Source organism: Carassius auratus, chromosome 9, assembly GCF_003368295.1.
Source record: "Carassius auratus strain Wakin chromosome 9, ASM336829v1, whole genome shotgun sequence".
Lineage (NCBI taxonomy): Eukaryota > Metazoa > Chordata > Actinopteri > Cypriniformes > Cyprinidae > Carassius > Carassius auratus.
The window spans coordinates 24,713,047-24,731,768 of NC_039251.1; the positions used below are offsets into that span (position 1 = coordinate 24,713,047).

Consider the following 18,722-nt stretch of genomic DNA (forward strand, 5'->3'; position numbering starts at 1 on the left):
GTGTGTGTATGGAGCTCTAAAAGCAGGAGGAGGTAAGAAGCTTTGAGTGGCAGGCGGTCCTATGGAAGTGCTCACAGAGAGAGGCCGGCCCCTCGCAGGATTAAATGGGATAGAAAAGGATTACAATCTGAGTTTCCAGAGACATTTTATAGTAAACTAACATGTATGTTGTCCTGCCAGAAGCAGTAGATCGCCTTAATATACAGCTAAACTAACAAGATGCTCCACAGCTACCTGGTCTTAACGTAGGATGAAGAAGCCTCGGTTTGGTTTGGCTTGGAGGAAAACAGTGGCAAGAGTGTAAAAAGGTAAGTGTAGCATCATTTCACATGAGAGACTCTTGACCTGCTTTCGTAACAGAGGTCAGAGATCACAATCGATGTGTAATTTCATTCTTAAAAGCACCTACGTTTGCAGATGACTTCCATTCAAGATGTTTTAATTGTATTGTAGACAATCTTTCTAACAAAAGAAACTGACTGACCATTATATTATATCCAACATATCTCCAGAATAAAGGCTATAAAGTAATTGGGTTTCTTTTTGAGCAGGTGTATTTTCATTAGAAATTTTTTTATTCTAATTTATTTATTTCAATATCTTTATAATGGGTACTTTTTTCAGTTTGAGACGCTTTAATGTTAGAGAAATCATTTATTAAAATGACAAGTAAAAGCTATTATAGTTTGTACTTTAAAACACTGTAATCTGCTAACTCTGTAACATTCCTGCCAGTTTTGCACTCATAATTCATAATTTATGATTCTGCAGTAGAAATGCAAATTATGTTCTTGACATTGCTTTGTTTTATAGCAAGTGAACCATTTAGTATTTTTTCTCTCTAAATAATCCTTCCTTTTCATTAGGTTATTTTCATAAGTTTTTTTTTTTTTTTTGAGCAAACATTCTTGTTTCTTTATTACATTGCAGTCAACCAAACGTGCAATAGTTCTGCCAGTTTTGCCCTTATAATTTTTAATCCTACAGCAGAAATGTAGGTTGCACCCTTTGTACTCATAACATTGATTTGTTTTATAGGACTGCAGTGATCTGATGAACAGACAAATTTGTCCTGCGCCATTCAATGGAAGAGGATCCAGTGATGCAACCTGAACATGATGAGAATGGTGCGTCTTTGCAAATACACAGAGCAGTGATGTTGTACCTTGACATGCACAAAGGGAAACCAGCAAATCAAATGCTACAGAAAACTGAGTCTTGTTCTCTTTCACAGATGTAGGTTTGGCTCAGATCTTGACAGAAGTGGTAGAGGAAGTGAGACTGTCCATAGACAGAGACATTAACGGTGCTGATCTTCTGTACAGTCTCCTCAGTGCTCCTTGGCTTTATTCTCTTCTCAGGGTATGACATGCTCATTCAATACTTACACATATGACTATCCAGTTTTGACATTATCCCAGGGCAGGTCATTGGATTCTGTGTGTGAAGACTTTGCAGCTGTCTTGCACATGTCTTTTGATTTGATATTTCCTATAGGTATATGAGTGTCTGGTGCAGCACAGTCGGGATGCCCCAAGCCCATACCTGCCTTATTCCTCCAGACTTTCTCAGGAGGTCAGTCAGTGCATTTGATTACTGACTTTGCTTTGAAGGGCCAATTTACAAAGATGTCAAACTTTATGATTCTTTCTTCAATCATCAATCATATGAAACTCTCATGTTATATATAATGCCACAAAACAGTCAAAGACTCCAGGAAGTTCAATGTATTTAATAGTGAACAGTTATGTGAACTCACTGATTATATTAAGCAGACCTAGGACTGATTGAGTTTCAGCAGATTCCATTTTCCCATCATGCCTTGCTTCAGACTGTTAAAGGAGAATAAATGTTCAAATGAAGTGTTATTTTGTGTTTTTGCACATTTAAGAAAGTTTATTTAATTTTTTAGTTTATTCTAGTTTATGGCTAGCCACAGGTTAACAGTTATTAAACCATTCACAAACCATTTAAAATGTTTAAAACTGTTGTTACAAGTATAATGAACTTTAAAAGCAATTGCATTTTTTCTCAAATGGTTTGAATTACCTTAACTCATCTGGTTTTACAGTGTATAATTAATTGTGAAACCATATATTCCAAGTCTGCTAAAACTACACCTGAGGGTGAGTAAACTATGATTTGAGTGCTATAGAATATTATACGTCTTCTAAAGTCATACATAGAGTAAGGGTGAGTACATGATTAAAATATTTTAATTTTCCAGGTGAAGTAATCCTGTCATTCTCTGTTTTCTTTTCATCATCGGTCTTCTGCTGTCCCACAGATTATGGCCAGTGTGCGAGGACTGGCTGCTCCCTCCTCTGAGGCACAAGAACTTTATATTCTGCTGAAATGCCCTCATATGCAGGTTAGAGTCTAATTTGGTTTGCATTTATTGCTATTATAACAATTTGATTATGGTGCATTAATGTAAATTAAATTTAGGTCTGTCATTTTGACCTTTTATTATGTATTCCTCCCCATGCAGGCTTTGCTCTCTGCTCATGATTCTGTGGCTCAGAGGAACTACGGTCCAGTACTGCCGCCTCTTCCTGACAAACTGCCTGACAGTGAGGAGGCCATGAGGATTGTTTGCCTTGTCAAGAATAAACAGCCTCTGGTAAGCATGAAATCATAAATAGCACCGCAATTTCAGATATGTTACTGAAGAGCTTAGCTGTAATCCCACTTAAATGTCTCTCGTTGCACTACAGTGCAATATCACGTAAGGCGTATATGGCATCAAATATTTTTTCTCATCTATGGTGGGATCTGTCTGGTTACGTAATAACAGGTTTTAAAACCTACTGAAATCAGATGTTTGAGTCTTATTTTATAAATACAAATCCCACTGATCCTACCGCTGGTTTTGAACTTCAGTGTTCATTCTTATGATCACGGTGCTGTATTATAATCTACAATGCTGTTTATTACTAGATGGATGTTACAGTGAATTGAAAAAGGTTAACACTTTATTTTACAGTCTCCGTATTATACGTTACATGATGTATAAATTATTATATGCAAAAAAAAAAAAAAATCTAACCATAATGAAGAACATATCAAGAGTAACATCTTATTTGTTCGTCTTTTCTTCACTGAAGCTTTTACTCAAATTAATACTTTTGTCCAGTTGTTTACCTTTGTGGCAGATAGAAACATAATAAGCAGAATAATGTAAATCCTGAAGGTTGTTGTCACAAAATAATCCGCTTCAGAGAGAGAACTTCCTGTTTTAGCCCATATCCAGTTCCATCCCAGTAAAGACAGATCATTTTGTCATTGCGACAGAATGTGCTCCCTTTTACTTGTCTATTATTTTGCCATATTGTAAGATCCCCAAGATTTGTCTTGGTTTAATGTTTGTTGGTTAGCATGCTCATCCTGTTTTCTACTTATAAGTGTGTCAAAGAGGGGAAGCCCAGTTACTGGAACAGCCTTAGGCGACTCACAGTGGAGAAACTGGCTTTAGCCAGACGTTTTGGCTCAGGGGAACAGAGTCTTCTGGGGTCTGCAGGCGGTCTGTCATCTTCCACTGGTCTGCTGTCCTCAGGACAGCCGCAATCACTGCCCAGCTATCAGTCCACTGTGAGCTGCAACCTGTGCTGCCAAACTGCCCATCTCTCAGGAGGAGGTCTGAATGTCTCAGCTTCAAATGTTTATGACTCTGTGGTTATGGGTAAGGCTCATCCTGTCCCAAAGACATCTTCTGTTGGCCTGACAAGGCCAAACACTGTCTTACTATGTTTAATTGTGAAACCAAACTAATATATCCTGTTTTGTCCTTCATAACTTAAAGATAACTGTGCAGATGGTGTAAAAACCATAGTCAAAGATCAACACCCTAAATGCACGGCTTGCAGCACTTCATCTCTAGCCTACCCAGGCTCATACTGCCCACCTGGATGTGGCCCCCATTTCCAGACAGCCCCCTCCAGCCCTCTTCTTCAACGGCACCACACTATAGGTGCCACCTGCTCTTCTCAACCATCTCTGGTGTTCACGAAGCAACACAGCCTGGATGAGCTGAGGTCAGCTGTCCATACCGTTGCCAGCAGTATGGACCAGAGCATCAGCGAAGCTCAAGATCTCAGGCAGAAGATGGTAGATGTAACAGAGAGAATGACGGACAGTGTGGAGGAAAACGCCAAGGCATTGAGTCTGTTGGTGGAAGTGGTGGACAAACTGCAGGGTCTTATCATTGCCAGCAAGTCTCCAGAAGTGACTTCCAGACCCCAACAGGTCTCGAGAACGGCAAGCGGGCCCAACTTGCCTGGCCAGTCAATTGCACCAGCCAATGCTCCTTGTGTTTCATCATCTTCATCCTCAGCTACATCGTCGTTTTCCTCCTCTTCTCTAAACTGTAACATGGATGTTCCTTATGTAGCACCACAATGCAACCCCTGCAAGTCTACATCATGCCAGACAGGAAACAGATCTGAAACACCAGGAAGTAAAACTGGACAGACTTCCCTATCAAATGGTTTGACGGCCTCCACTCCTAACGATGACTGTAATACAATAATGTGCCTTTCTAGCAAGAGGAGAAAGTCAAAGATGAGGAAATAAGAGTGACTGTGTTCCCACTTCTCTCTCTTCACCTTACTCTTTGCTGAAATAGCTGGTTTTGATTTTACCAAATGCTGCGATGAAATTGTTCTCTAAAATGGAACTACCCTACAAGCAGGCAATTACTTGATCTTTTTCTTAATTGTATCTCTTGTTCATCCCATCCACACTCAAGAATCATGAAACATTCCATTTGATTTGTGCTTGTTAACATTGTTCAGAAGTAAAATGTTTCCTTGCCTTTAAATAAAAACACTTCATTCTACATTCTTCATCTGAAGCTCTTTCATCAACCCTACTGTATGTGTCTTTCCCATAAGTTCCTCTTTGAACTTTGTCACACTTTTAGTTTAGGTCAGGCATGTTGACTGGATTCCACAATCGCATTACCACAGTGTCCGTCCTCCTAACATTTCATCATAACGTGATCTCCATTGCTCATGTGCAGCAGTAAGATTGTCTGTGGGACTCACCATGTGATGCCTGTTGTAATGGACAACCAACTAGTTGACCATTTTTGTCTGTTTTCATATGTTTAGGGGGCAACCATTAGGAAAAATGAAAAAACAGGGAATTTCTTTATTGCGAGGGTGATACATGGAGGACTGGCAGATCGCAGTGGTGAGTAACTTGTTTTTGTTCTTTGTGCTCATACTTATCAAAGATTCTGATTGGTTCAATCATGTAAATAAACTGATGCAAAAGGTTACAAGCTGAAACAGAAGTAGCACCCGATCGTTTCTTCTGAATTGTGATGTGTACACCCATGAAATAGGTTATCAAAAAAGAAAAAATGTGCAGTGGGCAACTGGTTCGATCCATCGATTGGTGATAGAACAGTTGAACATAGAACATAGATAGGAACATCAGTTGTGGATGTCGATTGTAAGAAAAGATGGGGTTTAAGCAGACTAAATGATTGGGGAAGTCAAACATATGTCACCAGAGAGACCTCTGTCCTTACACTGAAAGAATTAATGACATACTGATTAAAAACCATGAGGTCAAATAAAAAACTATTTAAATAAAACATGCATGGACGATTCATTCAAAATAAGATCAATAAAATGCAGATTTTGCAGGTTAGGTGTATTTCTGAGCCATTAACATCAAATAATAGAGTGATCATTTTCATTTGGACTGGACTGACAGTAAAAGTCTCTAATGTGTGTGTATGTGTGTGTGTGTGCGTGCATGTCTTCTAGGACTTCTTTATCCTGGTGACAAGCTGGTGGAAGTGAATGGGCAGAAAGTGCGGGGACTGCAGCCCGAGCATGTCATTCAGATGCTGGTAAAGTCAAGATAAAAACCTCTTTTGTGTTTCTTATATCCTTCCCCACTCCCTTCCCATTACATAATATCTAAGACTTTCAAGCCATTCCCTACTCTGTCGCTTATTTTGGGGGGGATTATTTTACAGATAATGACTGTATCCATTCATGCAGTGTCCCTCATTTTATAGGTACAATCTCAAGGAAATATTCTTTTTAAAGTGATCCCTAATACACCACAACCCACCAACAGCCAACCAGCCGTAAGTGCACTGTAAATATCTTAATAAAATATGAACCCTGCAGCATGCGAGTATTATATTTAATAAATATATTTTGAATATTCTACAAATATATTTAATAAATTATTACATTTAATGAATTCTCACTATATATAGTCCCTTTCTGTGTTAAAATAAAGACTTAGGGTTCTTCAATGGTCAGGGTTATTCAAATCTTGTCCTGGAGGGACTAGAGTTTAGCTCCAACCTTGATCAAACCTGTGATTTTCTATTGATCCTGAATACACTGATTAGCATGCTCAAGTGTGTTTGATTAGGGAAAGCGCTAAACTCTATAGGACAGTGGATCTCGTGGGCCAGATTTGAAGATCCCTGACTTAGATTAAAAAGGTTAAAAAAGTTATTGTTGAAGGGATAACTCTTCCAAAAAGAAAACTTCTGTCATTAATTATTCACCTGCATGCCGTTTGAAACCTGTAAGACCTTTATTCATCTTCTGAACACCAATTAAGATGTTTTTGATGAAATCTGAGAGCTTTCTGACCCTGCATAGAGAGCAATGCAATTTTTTCTCTTCCGTGTCGTTCTTCGACGCAATGTTACATAAACTATTTTAACAATGTCATTACTACCTTTCTGGGCCTTGAATTTTTAAGTTGCATTGCTATCAATGCAGGGTCAGAAAGCTCTCAGATTTCATTAAAAAAAAATGTTTTAATTCTGTTTAGAACGGCATGCAGATGAGAAATTAATCACAGAATTTTTTATTTTTTGGTGAACTATCCCTTTAATTGTTTGTCTCTTGTCTCCCATTAGCTGTATGTGAGAGCCATGGTGGATTACAGTCCTCTGCAGGACCCTGCGATCCCCTGCCCAGATGCAGGCATGGCGTTCAGTAAAGGAGACTTGCTGAAGATCGTCGACCAGAGGGACATCCGATGGTGGCAGGCCAGGAAACTCCACAGTGCCTCATTGTGTTGTGGCCTCATCCCCTCCACTAACCAGTTCAGATAGTCAGTTTTGAATTATGCTTAACTACGTTCTTTAAAAAATATGTCTATAATATATGTGTGAGCAAGATTGTTATTTATTTTTATGTTTTGCAGTAAGCAAAGGGAGTTGTGGTGGTCCCAACCTTATCAGGCTCACACCTGCATCAGACCCTGTACGTTAATAACACACACAGACACATACACACACACACAGATGTTTGAACTTCTGTGCACTCTTTAAGATGTTTGTTGGCATCATAAGCCTCTTAACCCTGTCCTCTCTCAACCCTGATCTAATTACTTTAAAGAAGCTTGAAAGTGAGCTGTTCTTGGCATGATCCTTCCTTCATGACTGATTGACCAGTCCTATCCACTTTGCGCTCAACCTTTAAGGTTAAAGTTGTTATTTCTAAACACCAGATGATTCCTCTGCATATCCTTCTGAGGAATTAGGAGCATCTGAAGTTTGCAAGGTCCCTGAACATTTCAAGCTCATTTCAGGAGGTTATTGAAGGATGGAGAAGTTAAAACTATATAATACTTTTTTTAACCACAATCCTGTAGCTCAAATAATGTTTTAAACAGTTTTTTTTTAAATCACAGTAGCAGAAACAGCTAATTTACTGTATATTATGTCAAGGTCAGAGAGAGTTATTTATGTTGAAAAATTCATCTTTACAGATGTATTAAGTTGTACAAAGAATGCTGCTTATGATTTACTAATTGCAGTCCGTTCAATTGATAACCCACAAAGTTGCATTAATATATATTAATATATACTATCTTTATTTATTGCTAGTCTAATTCTTTGTCGTTTTCTTTGCTTTTGTATGCAAAGTGAGTGCAACAGATGTTGGTATGTATCTGCTCTGTCTTTCCCCATATTTTATATTAGCTTATGTTTAAATTTAAGACTAACATGTTTTTATTATTATTTAAACTGTACATTTAATAAATGTTCTACTCTTTGAAATATGGCACATCTCAGGTATTGCTTTCTTAAAATCATCACTATTGAGATCTGTTTAGTGTTTCATGTGATTTATTTCTGCTAAACAGAATTTTCAACAAGAAAAAAATATATGAAACTTATTTATAAGGAATTGGTTTGAATTGAATTGTAAGAAATGGGTTTGTGGGACAATGGGACAATTTTGATTGCATGTAAATTTCATTCATTTAGAACATGTACAAAACATTTGTATTAGTTGTGTAGTGTGTTGAGTGTAACTCTCTTTGTTCTGAAGGAGAAGAGGAGATAACAGATGAAAACAAATGCATCGAAACAGGTGATTATCCCACTGAATCCATACCATATTTCCATATTTCATTCATTTCACTTCTTTGTGGCAATTATGAAAGCCTGTTTCTGCATGGAATGAAAAATAGCAACTTCTCATCGCACAATTCTGACTTCTCTGAGTTTATAATTAGCAATTTTGAATCGACATCTCACAATTCTGAATTTTATTCTCAGAAATGTAATTTTTGTACTTTGTATTTACATTTCGATTCTAATAATGAAACTCTTATTTGCAAGAGAAAACAAGAAAGGAAAGAAAGGAAGAAAGCTTCCATAGTAATAGTAGAGGTTGTCTAAAAATTGAACACTGTTTAATTTATTTATTTTTGTTCTCACAGATGAAGAAGATTTTGAGTTCGGTAGGTAAGTCTTTTCTGAGGAAAAAGCATTTTATGGAATGAGAGAATCATTTAGATTGTATATATTTTATGTAGATTCGCTGATCTATTTCAAATCTTTGTTTTGCCCCCAGTATCAGAGGAGGGTGAGAATGGTGAACATATGCAGGGATTATATATAGGTATGAAATCTTTATTACACATGTACATTTTTGCTCATATGAACAATTAAATGAAAAGTAAGTAGTTGAATTGTTTGAATCAGCCGGGTTCCGACACAGTCTGCGTGTATGGAGGAGGAAATCGTACAGTAAGAGAAAGCCATCATGTTATTCCTGTGGAGTCAGCAGCTGCCATAACACCTCAGCCACCCTTTATGAAGAGGTGGTCCACTACCAGCGCCACATAGACGATCCCCCCCGTCTCATTGTGCTCATTGGTATGGTCCTCTTTGTGCAGGGTTATCTCATCCATACATAAAAAGACAACTGGCTGTTTTAAATTTGTCCTAATAAATGCTTTTTCATGTTTTTCACAGGTCCATCAGGAGTTGGTGTAAATGAACTGCGCAGGAAGCTAATCAAAATCAACCCTAATACGTACCAGGGACCAGTATCTCGTATGTGGTCCATTTTGATCCCTTTAACCTCTGACTTAAAGGTCCTGTAAGCTAGTTTTTTTTAAATATCAGGAAAACATATCCTGTCTACCCTCAGATCCTGGAAGGCTGGATTTAAAAAAGCTGTTTGTTTGAAGTAAAAAACAGCATCTTACAGCATCTTACGTTATTTAACAAAACAGTCTGATGTTATAAATTGTCTTGTTTTGCTCAAGACACAACACGGTCCCAGAAAATGGGTGAGAAGAATGGGCGTGAATATCACTTTGTGACAAAGGAAGTCTTCGCGTGCATGGTGGTTAATCACAAGTAATCTTATTGCTTATGTTTAAATATGTTAAAAAATATATATATAGTTGACAATCTGTTCTTGTGATTCAGCTTACTCTGTGTTTTTTTTGTGTGTGTGTGTTTTTAACAATGTCCAGATTTCTCGAGTATGGAGAGCATAATGGACACATGTACGGCACCAGCTTAGACTCGGTCCAAGATGTTTTGGACAATGGGAAAATATGTGTTATTGACCTTGAACCTCATGTAGGTGTAATTTATGATTATCAAAAGCACACTTCTTATGTTTTTATCATTAGTTTGGCTGCAAACAGTGATGCCCATGCACATATCTGTTTATTCCAGTGCATTAATTCAGTCAGAACCAAGAAGCTGAAGCCCTACATCATATATGTACGGCCTCCGTCTCCTGCCCGCATGAAGCAAACAAGAAAAGACCCACATTTTCTTTCCAATAGATACATCAAGAGATACTTTTATGTAAGATATGCATTTGATGTTTCTTGTAATACATTTGTTTCTGATAACAGGTTGATTAGATGCTATGAACGTAAGTAAAGAGTTTGTTCATGAATTCTGGTTATGACATGTAATACTGTCCCACTGGTGTTCTCAGGACAAAGACTTTGAGGAGATTGAGGAAGCAAGCAGGACTATGGAGGCCAAGTATCGTCAGTACTTTGACTGTGTGATTGTGAACGATGATCTGCAAGATTCATGCATGGATCTGTTCACGGCTATACAACATGCTCAAGAAGAACCACAGTGGATTCCTGCCAGCTGGTTTGCTCCTGATCATCCATGATGCGCAGACATGCATATGAACAAACAAGGGGAATTTTTCAATGGTTGTAATTAAAGGGGTCATGTGATGCTTTTTTAAAAGATAATTTTGTCTATTTGGTGTAACTGAATTTGTTGACATGCTTTAATGTTTTTTTAGATACTGTACATTATTGTAGGTCCTCTATGCCCCGCCTCTCTCAAACGCATTGTTTTCTACATAGTCCCTCCTTCCAAAAAACACAATCTGCTCTGATTGGCCAACTGACCCAGTGCATTGTGATTGGCCGAACACCACAAGCACTCGTCAGAGATGTAACGCCCCTTTCCATAATCCATTTACAAAATAAATGTAAAGACAGTTAACAATGTCCTTAGTTTTACCTTCAGTTCAAGCCCAGTGATGAAGTTTCAATAGCAAATACTCATAACACAACATACTTAAAGTAGCTGATTCAGAAGCGCCAGATTGTCATAGCAAGGTCAGAATGACCTCCTCTCCTAGGTTCATGAAATGGTTGTCCATAAAATGCGTTGCTGTTCTGTTGTAAGTAATCTTAAAGATTCCAAAAATGCACCTACTTTCTGAAGACCAAATAAAGTGCTTTTGCTTTCACCTAGGAACACATCTGCCTGACATGGCTGCTACAACACTAATTACCATTACTGAAACCACTCATAGATATGGGGCGTGTTTGAATGAGCCGTTTTGGGGGGCTTGGGAGTCTTTACTTTAAAGAACATCTCTTTGTATTTGAGACTTTAGTCCTTGCAACTTCAGGGATCTTACCTATAACCAATCAGCTTGTAACTCTCCATATCGCATCAGATGACCCCTTTAATGTAAAAGAACAGAATTTTGAAAAAAACAAATGCCTTTGTTTGGGGTTTAGGAAAAATGTAAGTTTTGCCAGATGACCTGATGAAATGATGAAGAAACATTTCAATGGAGCGTATGAGAAGAACACTATACAAACATGGCCTTCATGTCAGGACAACTTACCGAATGCCACTCTTCACAAGTAACATAAAAGGCTGACTTGAATATGCTCAAATTAATTTGTGGAGATCTGGAAAAAATGTTTTATAGAGTAATGTGACCAAACTGAACTTTATGGACCCATGGACCCATGTCTGATGCAAAAAAGGCAAAGCTTCTGAGCAGCATAAGACAATTTCAATAGTCAAACATGGTGGTTTGGTGATGGATTCTTTGAAGTATCAGGCTATTTTGGCAAAGATTGTGATGGCTTCAATACAGTGACTGAAAGTGACTATCATTGGACTGCAGGGCAATTATCCAATAGTATACATCTAAAACTTCTGGAGTTTCAGAGGCTTGTGAGCACTAGAGGCAACATGTAATAAGGAAGAAACGATTCTCTGCAAAATTTGTCTTTTGGGGGGTTGAATAACATTGTACATACATTTTTAGAGCCATATGTGCAAATGTTCTATAATTACAGCTGCTTTGGTTGAATTGTTTTCTTATATTGTTTGCAGAATAGGCAGCAGAATGTCTTGCAGGGTTGAATAATTTTGGCAAAGTGCTAATGGTTCTAAACTTGTTTGGAAGGCTTGAGTTTAAATCTGTTTTTAATCTTCAAAACTATAGGATGGAGGCAAATAAATAAATAAATTATTATTATTATTGCATTAAAAAACACCCAACACATCTTAGAGACAGTTTTTATCTGCCCTTTCTATCATTCATTAAGCATTGCATCACATCGTATTAGTTAACATATTATGTTGGCATATCCTACCAGTGTCTGTCTATCCAGAGAGAGATAGAAAATGAATCCCTTTTCAAAATAAATCTAAACATGTTTTGAACTGAGTGTACTTATTCTTTTCACCTTGTTTGTGTATGTGCTTTTTATTGAAAAAAAATTGAATTAAACGTACAGGATAAATGCGTCTGATGTAACAGCTGTAGTTAATGGTGTGTAGATAAGGGGTTTTTCATGGTGTGTGTATGTGCGGTTCTCTCAGGCTGTCACTCACCGATCTATGCCACACTAATTCCCTCCTTGGCAGATGCACGTCTGTGAGACTGTGAGGATTAAATCCAGGATTATAGACAGCCTGACGACACAGCCAAGACTCATCCATCTCACTCCAGCAGCTCCTGCGCCACGACTCCAGCCAGACAAGAATGAGAAGAAAACAAACGGTAAGTATTACAGCAGATCCTTAGCATCAGTCATTTAAGATAAGCAGTGTGCGCTTTGACTGATAATTGGTCAAGATAAAGACAAAGAGCACTGGATTTCGTGTGCGTACTGAGCCTTAGCCCATAATGTGTAAAATCCATGTATTTTTGTTTCAAGTATTAGAGCGAGCTGTATAGGATTTAGTTGTAAGCTATATTTCTATATGATCTGGATGGAAGTATAAGCTGTCAGAGTTAGTTGACTGGTCTGTTGACATGTACATGTGATGTGATAGACGTTCACTGAAGTTCACACTAGTAGAGTCACACTTACTATTCACCTCCTTAACATAATGTCTTTTTATTAGCTGGGCTCTTGTCTTGTGTATGTAGTGTCATATGTGTTTACATAAATTACTGAGTGACCATGTGACCAGTTTATAATCTGGTATAACCAGACATGTATCACAACTGATTTAAATCAGCTCTTAAACTTGCATGGTCTGGACACTGTAGGTGCTTAAAAACATTTTGATGAAAAAAAAAAAAAAACCTCTCAATTCAAATATCTGTCTAGATCTAACCAGATAGATAGATATTTGAGAAGTAGATCTGTTCTTTTTTTCTATCATTTTATGTATTATTAATTAATCTTAATTATGAATTTCTATTTACAATATTTGGATGTTATTGCCTACTGTCATTGATTTGCTTAGTGTTTGAAAGTGAGCATTTAAGTCAAGCACAAGGAAGCAGTTCAATCAGTGTTGTTTACCTACAGTAAGTGGCGTCATAATCTTCTCTCAGTGAAGTGCTATATCCAGCATGGGGCTAATTTAAAGCTACATGCTCACACAAACACTCTACATATTGACGTCAGTTGTAAGAAGTGGGTCTCATTTTCTTTGTTTTGTTTCCATTCAGTCCTGATTTTCCGGTGTGTGACTTCAAGACACAAGCGGTCAGTTATCCTTGTAGAACATCTGAACACGTGAACAGGAAGTTATAATAAAATCATTTTTCTTAGCCTTAGTAACCCCAGAGCCAGTAATAGTTCCTATCGCACTTGGATTTCTTCATTACTATAAAGGACTAGTGTAAACTTTACACAATGCTGACTGTGCTATTTCTACCTTTGACATAGACAAAAATGCCAAGTGTCAAACCCAAGAAAAAGAAAATCAAGAAGGACATTAATGAAGTTGAGGAACCACAAGGTAATTACACTTATACATGCTTATTTGATCCTAACAAGATCACTTTTTTTTTTTTTTATCTAGATCAACTATCATGAGAGATATTGTATTTGCACATTTGTATGTGTTTGCTGCTGGACAAATACATTCCTGTGTAGTCCATGGGTGTAACAGCTACCTCTACAGGTAGCCAGTGGAATAGCTCAAATGCCAACACAAAAGTGGCTTACTGCACATATTTTGTAGTGGCTTCTTTTCTTTCAAGTATAAAAATGGTAGAATCTTGCAGCATTTGTCTCCTTTATATTTGTATGATCCCCAATGAACAACAGCAGGGCCCGAGCCAGCTATAGAAATGGAGGGTCTGGAGAGCCACAGAGAAACGCTGACCCCTGAGCCTCAGGACAATCCACCGCTGAAGAAGAAGAAGAAAAAGAAGGCACATACTACCGGTAAATAATTCATGTTAATGATATTCACATTTCATTGATGGATGTTATTTTCTTTTTTAGACTGATTGTTATTGACTTGAATGTTTTAAAAGATGCGAGTGAACAACAAGACTTTCCAAATGGAGATGTTCAAGAGCCTCACACAGACGATGAAGAAGTCACCAGAAAAAGCAAGAGAAAAAGGTGAGAAGCAAATACTTTGAAAAGAAAAGAAAGTGAATACTTCTAAATACAGTAGTTTCATAGAAGTGGTTATTGCATCACTTGTTCTACTGAGAATCATGTCCGCTTCTTTTTGAAGGAAGGGTAAGATGATGGAAAACCAGTCTCATAATGAGCTCGGCGTGGAGGAGGATGACATCATCACCGATGTGCACGCACCCATATCCCAGCGCTCTCTGTTCTCAGCGCCTCTGGGTCACAGTCATCCCATCGGAAAAGTGTTTGTAGAAAAGAACCGTGAGTTTCGTTTTAGATTCATACATGTAATGATACTATCATTATACAGAAATATACTGTATGCTAACAATGATACATTGGTCACACTTTATTTTACGGTCCAGTTCTCACTTAAGTTTAGGTATTGGATACGATTAGTAATGTAGAATATGGTCATGCAGAATAAGTTCTTTATAAGTACTAATAAGCATATTAGGTTTTTTTTATTTTTTTTATTAAGTTTGTTAGTAAAAGGCATGTTAACATGCAATTATTTAACAGTCCCTATAATTGTTGCCAATGTATTAGTTATTAAACCCTTAATGTTTAAAAAAGAAAAATCTCATATTTTGTTTTATTGCAGATCCCATATTTATAGATCTGATTTATGTCAAAGACATCTATACAGTATGTGTGTGTGTGTGTGTGTGTGTGTGTGTGTTTGTGTATACATCCAGTATTATGACAAGTTTATAATATATAAATGTAGCCACTAAAAAAGGTTAAACTATGACCTCTGACCCAGGCCGCTTCCAGGTGACGGATCATCTGGATTTATCCCATGACCACATGGAGGAGTACATGGAAGTCAGGCCCATGTGGAACACACGAGATGTCGCCATGAGGGTCCACAGTGGCTTCAGGTGGGTTTGGTTGAGAGACAGTCTACAGCTTTTATCAACGGGCTTCATGAGTTTGTCTAGTTCTTATCCTAACTGTGAACTTTTCATGTGGTTTTCTTTTTAGAGCTTGTTGACTTGTTATGTGTTGAACTCAACTGCTACAATTGCTGTTGTTTTCTGTGTAGGATCATTGGACTGTTCTCTCATGGGTTTCTGGCAGGATATGCAGTGTGGAACATCATAGTAGTGTATGTGTTAGCTGGAGAGCAGATGACCACTCTACATAACCTTCTCCAGCAGTACCACAGTCTGGCTTACCCAGCACAGTCTCTGCTCTACCTGCTGCTAGCCATCAGCACTGTGTCTGCCTTCGACAGGTGTGAGGACGCATAGTAGTTATTATTGTACAGTGTGAAAAATAATTAAGCTATATTGTTGTGCACAAGCCCAGTAGCTGCAGCTATATCTCTTCTAGCCTTAACCTGGTTCTTGCACGTCTGTTAATGGTCACATGACATGCAGTTAAATCATTTATTTTTTTAATTTTTTAGCAAGTGTTTTATTTTGATCAGCTTTATTTTAAAGTCGTTTGTTTTCATTTTAAATTTCATTATTTAATTTATTTATTTCTCTTCATCTCACGAACCACTGTGTGTTTGCAAAACCCAGTTTTGGAAAAGATTGAATCCCTGACTTACAAGACAACTGATAAGATACTTTTGCAGAACTATCTCTTGTTTTGGATTTGAGTGTTTGAAAATGTGGCTCATGTCATTTGAATGACAAACTGAAGAAATCTTTGAAGTTAAATTATCTGTGCCCTCTTTACATCAGGGTGAACCTGGCCAAAGCGTCCATTGCTCTTCGAGGATTTCTCACTCTTGATCCAGCGGCTCTTGCTTCCTTCTGTGAGTGAAAATCAATCAACTTTATCAGCACAACACTTACCTCTGACCAGGCTTATTATAATTAACTATATAGACATTTAAATGATTAATAATGACAAAAGCACACACAACAAAATTACTTAAGTAATTAACAATTTTTAATTTAAGAGTAAAAAAAAAGAGTAAACATTTTTTTTTAAGTAAACCCTAATTCAAAATATGAATAAAACCACAAAAACTCAAGAATACAATAACTCTTCCTCTGACAACACAAAGATATTTTTTGTTATAAACCTTCTGTGTTTTTTGGTCCTAGTATACTTTGCTGCTCTCATCCTGTCTCTGAGCCAGCAGATGACCAGTGATCGTATACATCTCTACCCCACAGCCAATGAAACGCTTTGGTGAGTTTGTCAAGCTAGGCATATTGTAATCCAACATAATAGACATTATTGCAACAATCACCATATCATTCTGTAAGTGAAATTGATCTGTAGCGCAAGGTTGAATTCTTCACTGAATCACATGCAGTGATTGTTGTTTAGGCCCCCGGGTTCAGAACATCAGATCCTACAGCCCTGGATCGTGGTAAACCTGGTCGTAGCTCTTCTGGTTGGTCTGGCCTGGGTGTTTGTTGCTACACGACCGGACATGGACTACACCGAAGGTAAGCAGACCTTCACAGAATGTGTGTGTGTGAGTGTGTGTGTGAGTATGTGTGTGTGTGTGTGTGTGTGTGTGTGTGAGTGTGTGTGTGTGTGTGTGTGTGTGTGTGTGTGTGTGTGTGTGTGTGTGTGTGTGTGTGTCTTTTCTTCTTCATGTGTCTATTGTCACTTATCTTATTCCTCTATAGTCCACATCCTAACATAAGTACTGTCTTTACTGTCAGAGTTTTTAATGGCTATGGAGGTGGAGGAGTATCCACGTCACGATGAGAAAAATGAGCTGGCAGCCTAAAACACTGATACGTGATTTACATTTATCAATGATCAGAAATTAACATTGTTTTGTTCTAAATGTTTTGAAGTAAACATTTTAAATATCACTTTGTTGTTGGGCTTGTTATATACTGTAGATAATAACTCTGTAAACATATAAATAAAGTTTCTTTGGTCAAATTTCCTGTCTTCCTTTTTTGTTGATCTTCTAAGTCTGTATTTTAGAAGTGTGATTTAAATAGTCTTGGGGTTGTGTTTAATTCTTAAAAAAAAAAAAAAATACAACAGATTGTATAGCTACTAAAAGCATGTGCTAAATGAAAACTTGTGGGTCACTTGATCAGTATTTCACCACTGAATGCATCATTAAAGAGCATGCACACACAAACACAAGTCATATCACAAAACGAATTTTAATACTGTTGTTTCTAACTAAAGATTAAAGGAGTGAAATAAATCCTGACGATAACTGTAACGTTACGACAACACAGGGGGCGCAATTTCCAAAGGAATGTGAGACAGAAAAGTGCATCTTTTCAGTAGATGAAGAGAAATGCATTCTTTCAACGCATATCATGTGTGATCATTCGCTTTGATTAAAGATACATTATCCTCTTGAGTTCTGGCGGCCTCAAATGAGGGCATTATATTTTAGTGAAATTCTCTGAGACTATACATGCCACAGTTTCAGTCTGGATGTCCTGTACAGAGCACATTCAGGGCTTTGCAGAGATACTAAATGTTTGGAGGTTTCACTGTGACCACTTCCTCTCCTTGGTCTTCAAAAATGTCTGAAATTAATTAAGTGACACTCTTATGGAAATATGATAATATTTAATCTAATAAGATTAAATCAGTCTGATTTTAAAATTGTGTGCCATAAATCAACATCTCAGGAAAATGTTATGAGGTTTCGAATCAAAATATGACTTTCTGTTGCGAAACAGGACGTTGTATTCATACATGTCCTCATATGAGGACACAGGCACTAAAAGCATGTTTGTACCGCATTTTGGGAGGCATAACAAATGAATAGGAAAATAAATTATATTTCAGTATTCTATGAAGTATTATATATGATTATGACAATCTTGTCATAATTTCAAAAGTTTCAAAAGTAAGGTTTTATATATTTATTTTATTACTTAAAAATGACAATACAATTTTTATTTCAGTTAGATTCTGTTCTTCTGGACTTTCATCACAGTTTCTACGAAAATATTAAGCATCAAAAACTTTTCAATCTCAACATTTAATATACGAACTAGGCTATTAAAAACAGAGCACTAATAATAACTCATAATAAGTGATAGAAAGTTTATACTATTTAAATTCACACTAAGAAAAAAAAAGTTATTTTAAGAACTGATCACCGAAAGGTTATTTGGGTAACCAAAAATGGTTCTTAATGCATCGTTACAAAAACAACAATTTGGAACCTATTTTTTTTTAAAAGAGTTTTGGGAAGGAAAAGACAATTCTTAAAAAATAAATAAATAAATAAAAAAGAAAGAAAGAAAAAAAATTATTACACCCTTTTAACCAGTAGTGTATATTTTTTCATATTTAAATGTAGAACATGGTTATATGGATTATATTATATTATATTATATTATATTATA

General features: G+C 37.0%; 2 protein-coding genes across 3 annotated transcripts; both read left to right on the forward strand.

Annotated features, from left to right (window-relative positions):
* mpp4a (MAGUK p55 scaffold protein 4a) lies at positions 1-12,189 on the forward strand. The gene is made up of 21 exons (XM_026272203.1): positions 1-308; positions 1,039-1,127; positions 1,235-1,362; positions 1,498-1,575; positions 2,288-2,371; positions 2,492-2,623; positions 5,112-5,193; positions 5,778-5,863; positions 6,035-6,106; positions 6,902-7,098; positions 7,192-7,250; positions 7,916-7,933; positions 8,325-8,366; positions 8,719-8,739; positions 8,853-8,900; positions 8,984-9,157; positions 9,257-9,337; positions 9,553-9,646; positions 9,766-9,874; positions 9,974-10,108; positions 10,245-12,189. The coding sequence occupies exons 2-21, from the start codon at positions 1,085-1,087 to the stop codon at positions 10,431-10,433; spliced, it is 1,872 nt and encodes a 623-aa protein (XP_026127988.1). The 5' UTR covers positions 1-308; positions 1,039-1,084; the 3' UTR covers positions 10,434-12,189.
* A 163-nt stretch (positions 12,190-12,352) lies between these two features.
* tmem237a (transmembrane protein 237a) lies at positions 12,353-17,277 on the forward strand. 2 transcript variants are annotated; one of them, XM_026272986.1, is made up of 12 exons: positions 12,353-12,587; positions 13,491-13,527; positions 13,711-13,783; positions 14,095-14,214; positions 14,307-14,397; positions 14,516-14,673; positions 15,179-15,296; positions 15,461-15,652; positions 16,110-16,183; positions 16,479-16,566; positions 16,708-16,829; positions 17,052-17,277. In XM_026272986.1, exons 3-12 carry the CDS (start codon positions 13,717-13,719, stop codon positions 17,117-17,119), a joined length of 1,098 nt encoding a protein of 365 aa, XP_026128771.1. In that variant the 5' UTR covers positions 12,353-12,587; positions 13,491-13,527; positions 13,711-13,716; the 3' UTR covers positions 17,120-17,277. The 2 variants fall into 2 exon arrangements, with proteins under 2 accessions (XP_026128771.1, XP_026128770.1); XM_026272985.1 differs by lacking the exon at positions 13,491-13,527.
* Positions 17,278-18,722: the final 1,445 nt, after the last annotated feature.